This window comes from Montipora foliosa, chromosome 11, assembly GCF_036669935.1.
Source record: "Montipora foliosa isolate CH-2021 chromosome 11, ASM3666993v2, whole genome shotgun sequence".
Classification (NCBI taxonomy): Eukaryota; Metazoa; Cnidaria; class Anthozoa; order Scleractinia; family Acroporidae; genus Montipora; species Montipora foliosa.
This window is the reverse complement of record NC_090879.1, coordinates 45,604,947-45,614,946: the sequence shown is the minus strand read 5'-3', so window position 1 is coordinate 45,614,946 and position 10,000 is coordinate 45,604,947. Positions and strand designations below refer to the sequence as shown.

Here is a 10,000-nt window from a genome sequence, read left to right as displayed (position 1 = left end):
GTCCCACGCGAGTTCAAGCGCGATTCTTTTATTGTTGTTCAAAGGTGATGCGTTAATTCTCGCTTGTGCGAGTACGTTATCCAGAATTTAAGGCACGTTTAGGAAAATAACTTTACAAGCGAACGAAGGCATTGTCAAAGCAACCGGGAAAGGAGTGTCAAGGAAATCACCGACGGGAGATTTAGCAAATTCGACCAAAAGACACGACCAGTACGAAAGCTGCGAGTTTCCGACGCTCTGTTGACTTTTCCAAGGAAAACAGAAACCCGACCATTGAAGTTTCTGGCCTAGATGATAACATGGTCTCATCAATAAACTTCAGCTCTGATGCATCAGGACAACCGATAATGAATGTGAAAGATTGATATTTCATGTGGATGGCTTCAATTGCATTTGCAGTATACAGACACGTAGCCATCACCTTCGCTTCCTGTAAATCGCTTGATCTTTTAAAGCTTTAAGACATACAACGGAAATACAAGCCTGTTTTCGGCGAATTTTTTTTGCTTTTTTCATTTTGCTCTCATTTTTTCGAAGGCGATGAAGGCGGAAATTTAATTGACGCTAACTGGTGAAATCGAATACGCAGCCAAGTATTTGCATAAGAAAGAATAACAAAATATTGTACTTTTCTCGTTCGTCAGAGTTTTCAGAGAGCGCCGTTGAATGCTAACAATTGTGGCGTGCAGGGGACATAATAGTTGTGTCAAATGCGAACTATATATCGTACCCGGTGATGCTATATTGTAAGCGGTGTGAAGAGATGTCGCATCACAACATTGAAGCGCTTTCGCAACGCGCGGCAGTAACTGAACATTTATGCTTTTACCAAAACCAGTTGGAAGCATTGCAAACGGATCGTTTTTTCGACTTATTAAAGTTGAACAGACACAACTTTTGCTCGAATCTGAGGGCTTGTACGTTTGGGAATACTTTAAGACACTCGGCGACAGAGTTGACCTCTTTCTTTCTTGCTCCGCGCGTGAATCAAAATGATGACGAAAGTGTTGATGTAAACTGTCAAAATTGACCAATCAGAGGGTATACCAGGAGCTGGTATACCGGAATGAAGAATTTAAAGAGATGCTTACAGGCTCTCCCGCCTCGCCTCGACCCAAGCCCCCACTCGCTTTTCACACGCAGTTCTTTTCGTTTTCTCGACTATCTGAGAGCCTATAAGCCGCACCCTGAATTTAGCAGCTCAAATTTTGGAAAAAAAAAGTTTTTCTAAAAGAAATCCAAAGTCGAGTCTTGAGAAGTCTTCTGCAGTTAACATTGAAACGGAAATACTTTAAAGTCTTACCCACAATCTTAGCACTTGAACATAATAAAAACATTGTTTCTACCAACCTTGACATTATGATTGATCTTTTTCTGGTATTTGTTGACAGGAATTTCTTCATTCAACACAGTTTTTACAGAGATTTTAGCATTACAACAACAAGGACGTGAACGGAACATTTGAAGCTTAGTAACCAGGCATTAGATTGGACGCGAAAAATGGAAAACTGGACACCGGAAGCAGCGTGATGTTTTAAGAGTTTACACAAAGCGATAAGCTGCATGAAACATTGCCCAGCGTAACAGGGTCTTTATTATTTTGTTCATCAGTAGTTGACACAAGACTATTTGTTCAAAAAATTGGCTATCAAAGTTCTAAATGGCGAAGAAACAGTGGGCCACAACCACGCGAAATCTCGAGAATAGCGTGGTATTTTCTTGCTCGTGGAGGATCGATTACTGTTGAAGTTACAGGCCGTCGTCAACAGTTAACGGAGATTGGCGTTGAAATTCACGACACCTTTTTCAAATGTTCCCGCAGATAAGCCGCACCCCCGATTTCTAGCGACTATTTGAAAAAAGGTGCGGCTTATCTGCGAGTTTTTATGGTAGTCACTTTTGTAATAATCTGCAAACCAGTATTGTGTGCTCCAGAAGTGTCTGGGATATTTAGCAGTTTTGTATTTTGTTACATTTTCAGGAATAACAAGCCATTACGCTGGTTTAATTTACTGAGAATGGACTCTTCTTGAGGTCTAACATGACATCCCCATGAATGAATCAAATTTTTGGGTCTAGTCTGATTTGGCCTCAGGTCTTTATAAGATCACTTACAGCCGTACCCTACATGTAATTCCATTCTAACTAAATTTACATACATGTACATCTTACTGTTTTAATTATGTACATTTTGACCTTTTGCTCTCTGCACGTGTTGTGTTCACTTCTAAGACCAGAAAAACTCAGACCCACTGGGTGTGTCAAAAATTAAAAGATTTGGATGTGAGGCCTATTTTTAGCAGTGATATTGTTCTTTCAGTGGGTGAAGGATAAGTGGTGGAGTGATCTGTGACCTTACAGTGTACCTTTGACATGTAAAATAAACCTTTCTACCCCAAGTGAACAATGCAAAATACATGTATTACTGTATGGTCCCCATGTACATGTAGGAAATTTGCCTGATCTATCACAATTTTTTTAAAATAATTGATTGGTTGTGGTACTGGGAAGGACTACTTACCCAAAATATATCGTACACAAACAGTCCTCCGAGGAGAATACAGCCTGTTGTCACTGTGTTCAAATGAAGAAGCTCAACTCCATTCAGAGAGAATGCCAAGCCAAATATGTTGTTGGCAATCCAGTGCTAAGAGATGAAAATGTATTGCAGGTAAGTGCCTAGTGGATCAGACTCAGTCACCAAATTAACAACATCATGGTTCACTTAAGCTTAAGCACAATACAAGTTCAGTAAGTATACTGTACTGTACATGGCACTGAAAGACAATAAAAAGGTCTTTAAGTCCACTGAGACATGCTGCACCATTGATATAACATGACTTTGATTTAATTAAAGTACAGTTGCTGCCTATAAATTACTGTAGGAAAGTAGCCAGTTGTTTTCATCTGCCGTCAAAGAACTTTAATTCTAATTGGTCATACAGACAGCTTGCTACAGTGTGCATGTGGTTGTAACTGCCCTGTTTCCATCTGAAACCTCCACCCAAAATTGTCCTTAGTGAATTAAATTCACTAAGGACAATTTTGGCACATACCAGTAATGATTACTTCCTTAGTTAGCTTTTGGGTGAATGTTGAAAACCAATCACACCTTCTTCCATAAATACCAAACACCAAAGATAGATGAAGCAGCAAGGCACAACAGGTCTATTCTGTCAAACTCATAGTTCACCAGTTCTAGGAAAAATGAAAAAAGATTCGGTATAAATGCAGTATTTTTGTTACAATAATTCCTTTGATTCACTTTCCTATATATTATTTCAAGGGTCAGGAGTCAACTATCACCTGTAACAAAAGCCCTGCATTCCTCACACTGCAACTGTATTTAATGGGGACATAGTTTTTCAGTGATTGATTAACCCATTGACTCCCGGGGTTCCCCATTGACAAGTAAAATTGTCTGTTGTAAGACAGAGTAAAATACTAAGTATGGCCGGTTTAGGCCGATTTGGGAGCCAAAGGGTTCAATTTACTGTAGGAAGTGATCTTAAATTTAATTTTTAAATTAAAACTTGAAACTTAAAAGTTGTCAAGTGGCATTGGCAAATGCGAAGTTTCTAAATTCATTTACTTTAATTTATAAATGTTTTCAGACTCTTACGTGTACATCTGCACTGAGGAGGAGAATTTATAACTTGAGCTCCTTTCACCTGTACAGTGTACAAGTACTAAATAAAATCTCACTTAATAATTTGTTTTGTGCAGAACTGCCAGGGCTGGCTGCATTTTCCATAATATCAAGTGACAGTACCTGCTTTTTTGTCTCCTTTGCCCTCAGTAAGTTCTAAAGTGTAGGTCACATTTGGAAATGTTGATGGTAATATATGTTCAACATGTGGTCTATAAAAGATAAATATTACAAATCAGGTTACTTGTCCATACTAGCCTTAATTGATACTATGGGATTTGAGAATGAAGTACTGTACATGTACATGTATCTTGGAAAAGATCTTCAAAAACTCATTAATAATTCATAAGCCCATTGACCTAACAAAATAATGGTCTTTAATACATTATGTGCAGTGATTTTATATTGAAAAATCCTTCTCTTTAATAATACATGTTGCAGTGTTCTATCATATATAAAGTCACTACCAGGGTTCGCACAGATTTTTGGTTGCAAAACTAAAGGCCGGTTTACACGGTGCGACTTGTCGGCCGATTTTTGGCAGTGGCTTTGAAAAAAATCAGCCCAACATAAAAAGTCTGTTGCACTGGCCTTAAAGACTTTTTCCAGAATGCTAATTTCTTTTTCCAGACCCAAGTTTAGTATATATACAGGCCTTCTGATAGGGTGCGATTAAAAAATGCAAATTATGCGATTTTTTCAGGCAGATTGTGGGATTAGAAAGGCCAATTATGCGATAAATAATGTAAATTATGCGATTTTTTTCTCAGCAATTTTAAGCTTGTTTTATAAGGTTTCAGGTTAAGAAAAACACTTTTTTGCTGCTCTAAAGACATTATGAACACAAAGGAACAGTAATTATGTATCTCGATCGACATTAGTTGGGATAAATAAAAAAAATGAGGTCTTCTGCACTACCGGTGCACCAAGTTAAAAGTTGAAAGGACACAGCTAACATGCCAAATCAATGATCAAGGTGCTTGTCAACCACGAACTTACGAAGATGGTCAATCACAATAGGGCCATACCCACATTTATACGAGAGAAAATAAGCCGCGGCTTTCTCTGGCCACGGCTTACAGAAAAGTCGAATGTTCACCCCATATAAATGGTACAAAATCTACGTTCACGTCTTTTTCAAGCCGCGGCTTATATTGACCTGGGAATATATATTCGTATAAATAGTTCTTTTTGCGTATTTTGTACACCATGGCCAGAGTAAGCCGCGGCTTATTTTCTCTCGTATAAAAGGCCCTAATATTGCACGACGAGAAAAACATCAGTCCATCGTCCACGTGGAGCGTACCTGTGAGGTACTTTCTTGCTCGATCGTGAGCTGTCAGATTGGGTGGAAGATGGGAACTTCCTTCTTCGTTGAAGAAAAAGCGAGCGTTTTCACAACAAACTTATCCATGAGTACGTTTTTATCAGTTTTCAACGAAAGAAACTACATTTTGCCGAAAAACTTGCTACTTCGCTTATTTTTCACAAATTACTCTTCTAAGAGAAGGCAACTGTGTCATTTCAGTGGTGTGTATATAAGGGCGTGTTTGTGTTGCACCAATAGAAGGAGACTCGTACCAGGTCCCCGACATGAAAAATAAAGCCTTGAACTTCGAATGTTTACGAAACCGAAGGTGACAGGATTTTTAGCCTTTTTCCAAGATAAATCATCTTAAAAATGGCGTATTTATGCAGGAATTTCTAAGAAACCTGTTGATTTATGTTTCATTTTATGAAGTTTGTGCGTCCTTTTGTGAATTATGCGATTTTTCGTGAATTGTGCGATCGGATGCGATTTGAGGTCGATTGTGCGAAATCGCACCATCGCGTAATATCAGAAGGCCTGTATATAGTTCGTCCCATGATGCACTGTGAACATACAGTAACCATGACGCAGTGCTGATGTAAGAGAGATCCAGGAGACTTCTCAGTTTGCGATTGAATGTTTTCACCAAAGTCGAAAAATTCACTCAGCAATAAAGCACTCGTTTCAGTTTTCAAAACAAAAAAATTCTACAGACTTTTTACCATTGTCCAGACTTAATCTTTATTTTTCCAGACTTTTTCCAGATCTGGAAAACAGGTTTGCAAATTTCCAGGCTTCTTCAAGAATTCAAGACTCTGTACAAACCCTGCACTACACATGACATAGCTTGTTTTTCTTGTATGCCAATGTTCTCCTCTCACAATTTGAATCGTTCATTGGACTTCCAAGGGCCACGCTCTTCATGGAACATTTTTGAAGCCATTCTAAATACATGTACACTAGCAGCACATGTCTTATTGGGTCTAGAAACAACTGTGCCAGTGCTCAAATTAAAAAAAAAACTCCAGGTTGTCCCCGTTTTAAAAGCTGGGCAACTAGGCCCTTAAATTTGGTTGCTCTAATACATTGCAACTGTTTTGTTGCAAATTAGGAAACCCACTACAATCAAATTGCAGGCGTGTTGAAATGCATGGTGTTGGAGCTTGGGTATCCCACAGCGCTTGGTGTGTGCCTGCATTTTTCTGTAGAAGTCTGGGTTTTGTTTCCTTTGCTTTTTCAAAATCCATCGCCAGCTACATGTTTGTGACATTGAATTTTCCTATTTGACAATTTTTTGTAAAAGCCACAGATATTCTTAACACCGCAAAATGCTCAACTGCGGCAAATTCATTATTCTTAGCTTCACACTACTATCGAACATAAGGGAGTTTAAGCAAGGATGACGGCAACTACTACAGAAAAAAGTTGGCTAAAAGTATTGTATTATTCCCTGCTATAACAATAATTTTGCGATTACTCCATTCATTCAGTTGTTCATAATGGAAAGTGTTTCTCAAAATTCCAGAAACAAAATTGGTACGAGCGGTGGGGATGTTTGGGGAGAAAATTGAAAATTCATCGCCAGATGCTTGAGTCCTCCACATAACCTCAAATTTGATCATTTCATGTCACATGTCAGGACGAGAACAGCAGGGAAATTTATCAAAATATGAAAGGCATGCACGAGCCTTGAAGAGCTACAGCTGTAGTGTTTTGGTTAATCAAACCTACATGTATTGTTTTGTGGCATCTCATAGCCATCATCGTCGTCCTTGCTTAAGAGCGTACATGTAGGTAATTCATTTTCTATTTTTTGCTGGGTTGTCCATTGTCTTTTCTTTGGGCAACCAACCTTTTCATTTTACCAACATCTATTGTAGTTGCCAGGTAAAATTTCTGGTCATTTGGGCCTACAGGACGACTGCTAATTTAGAGCACTGCTGTATTGTTGACTCATACTTTTAAACCTGATAAAACACTGCTGCTGGCTTTTTGAACATTACATGTACGAAAATGATGACACAGCAAACAGCTCTTACCCTAACCCTAACCCCTTTTTGGCAAAATTTAATCTTGATCATGATCTACAAGTAAACAAGTTTTCTAGAGGTTAAATGGGTCAGTGAACATTCCTCATCTACATGTACACATTAGTATCCACATGAGTGTTCAAAAGTTTAAACCCACGTGCAGGATGGGGATGGGGGGGGGGGGGGGGGCGCCCGTGCTGCAGGGACCCTGGAACCCTTAGCCTATACCAGAACTAGTTCAGTTACATTTTGGTACCCTAAACTTGAACTTTGCCAAATTAATCTTTTCATATTTTTGAGTGGCAATTCCTGGTTTCAGTTTCATGAATAATGATACCCTACAGTATATACCCAAACGCTCTGATGTATATACCCTATCCTCGAGTAAACTGCTTGAAAACCATACATGTACCCTTCAGAGCGGCACATTCTGACTACCCGTTGAATTTGTGTCTGTAGTTCCTGGTTCAACTTCTTGGCCACAGTTGCAAATAGCCAACTGGTTTGCCTCCAGCCAGTTGGGATTCTTAACAGTTGTTGTACTGTTGGCATTCTGTTCAGTTGTTTCCTTGTTTCCACTATGTGGAGTGGTCAGTCAAGTATGTATTACATTACATTGTATTGTATTGTATTGTCTCCTGTCAGATGACTTGACTTGTCAATTGGGATCCCCATAAGCAAAAGGATTATCGATACCTACATGTACACCCACTAAAAATCCTCTGCCTCCTAAGATTTTACCCGTCAACAAGGGCCAGTTCTGGGGTGAAACTGTTAATTATGCAAAATTGCCCATTACCTGAGCAGATGAGTCACAGCTAAAACTCCCAGACCAAAGAAATATACAGTAAGCAGGAGGTTTATGTATTCTTTGCTAAATATCTAGAATGAAGAAAGTTATTATTAATTTCAAAACTAAATTGGCAACAGTAGTACATGTAAGTCAATACATATAACTGAGAAAATAATTAAGAGAGAGGTACATTGTATGGTTGGAAGAGTGCTGCGCCATTCTCTTTTCAACATCATAAACAACTTGATTTTCTGACTTGGGGGTATACTATAGTCTGTACATACAAGTACATGTAATACTGTTTTGTTGAGTCTGCTTGCATCTCATCACCTGTTAATTTACGTACCAATATACAAACCTGTTCAGAGTCAATGATTTTCCACAAACCAATGTCACATGAATTTATTACATGTACACTGAATTTTAGAGGATTTGATACATGTGTATTTAAGTTTCCTTCTAGTTTTCAATTGCATGGTGACTGAGGAACAAAATTTCTAGAGTGTGACCACTGACTGAAACAATAATAATTATTGTCTTAAACATTGATTCAAATTCAGCTCCAGCAAGATTACAGCTGTATTGTTTAGATTGAGCTGACTTGTTATCTCCAGTTAGGTTTTAAGTAAGGCAATGTACTTTAATACAACTGTACTGCTGCTACATGTACATGCTATACTTTATCAACCTTTCAAGTTTTAGCAAAGAGCATTGTGTCAACACATACGTTTTTCAAAATTATTATTGTCGTCCTTATTACAGTGTATATTCAGTTACAGTACCATTGCCATCAACTTTGTCCTGAGGAAATATATTGAGGCTCTCAGTAACAGTAAAGCTAACAGATGAGTGGGTAAAACATGGCAATGATCTGTAACATTTACATATAAAGTAAGGTTCCTTTAATGTACAGTAATACATTTTGCTGGCAAAGAAGTTTTCTTGTTCCAGTTACAAAGATTAACATCACACATGCCCCCTGCATACCTTGAAAAAGACGTAAAGACCCAATAGGGTACAGCTGGCAACAATTGGAAACATGGCAGCATCTTTTGATGTCATGCTTTCTGGTGTTTCTCCATTCCTCTGCAAAGATACATGTAACCATTGGAACAAACTACTTCTAATACTAATACTAATAATGAATAACACTATAAATGAAGTGAAAACACTTAAATTCCATTATCAAGTACACTAGAAATGCAATAGAAATGGCCAGCCTACAAACCTCAGTGCTACGTTTTTTTGCCAAAATTTGATTGACAGGTGGGCAATTATTTGGCCAATCACAAAAAGTCATGTGTTTTGAGTTATTTCAGATATACAGTATAGTTACATGTAAAAAGCAGCCATAGAGTCTGCCAATTTGTGACCCAAGTGAGAACAAACTGAACTGAAAATACTGGTTTCAAGTGGCATTTAAGCCCTTGACTAGGGTTAAAAAAATGAATGAATGTAATGATGCAACAAGACCTACTTTTGAACATCCACAGTCCAATAAACCTATCAACATTACTTTTTAATATCAAATTAAGAGTGGACTATTGACCCTTCATTTCCAAAAGTGACACTTACAGTTCTTACTTTGTCCATTGCAAGATAATATTGATCTCAAAGAGGTTACCTCTTGGGAGTGAAATTTTAATTTTTTTCTCAGTGGTTTCTTGTCTTTACTTGTTGCATGTTTGTTAAGTTATCCCACTGGTACTGGTATTAATGTGATAATAAAAATAAATACAAAAATTACAGCTGATGTAAATTACACACTTATGACACATTATGTCTACTTGGCAATTTTCAAACTACGGTAGTCATAAAAATTAACCATATGAACAGCTGTATATAAAAAGGTTTACAAGTATGGACAACACGTAACCAACTGTACACATTTTAATAAATTTATGAAGGCATCAAGCAAGCGCTGTTGGCTCAAACCAAACAAACCGTTTAACTTCTTTTACTTTCACAGATTCTTCCTGTAACGAACTCGCTAAAAGGGTTCCGCTTTCTAAGAACAGATCAATTCAATCGCGTGGATTAAAAGGCCGGTTTTTTTCTAATTTCCTGGCAGATTTATCAACTCGCACAAAATCGTGTATGGCTAGACCTGAACAAGGTTACCAGCTAGGTTAGATATCAGTATTATGAAAGATCATGAACCTTATATCTCAATATTTTAAAGCCAACTCATTACACAAAGAAAAGTTATTAATCGCCAA

At 37.9% G+C, this 10,000-nt stretch overlaps 1 protein-coding gene across 2 annotated transcripts in view; it reads right to left on the bottom strand.

Moving 5' to 3' along the window:
* Positions 1 to 10,000, bottom strand: part of LOC137975680 (minor histocompatibility antigen H13-like) — a 20,630-nt gene that overhangs the window by 10,379 nt on the left and 251 nt on the right. For both annotated transcript variants that reach the window (XM_068822833.1, XM_068822834.1), the window contains exons 2-6: positions 8,769 to 8,867; positions 7,788 to 7,870; positions 3,773 to 3,861; positions 3,113 to 3,198; positions 2,522 to 2,647 (exon numbers count right to left, since the gene is read on the bottom strand). In XM_068822833.1, the coding sequence (XP_068678934.1) occupies positions 2,522 to 2,647; positions 3,113 to 3,198; positions 3,773 to 3,861; positions 7,788 to 7,870; positions 8,769 to 8,867 (483 nt within the window). The remainder of the gene's footprint in view (positions 1 to 2,521; positions 2,648 to 3,112; positions 3,199 to 3,772; positions 3,862 to 7,787; positions 7,871 to 8,768; positions 8,868 to 10,000) is intronic.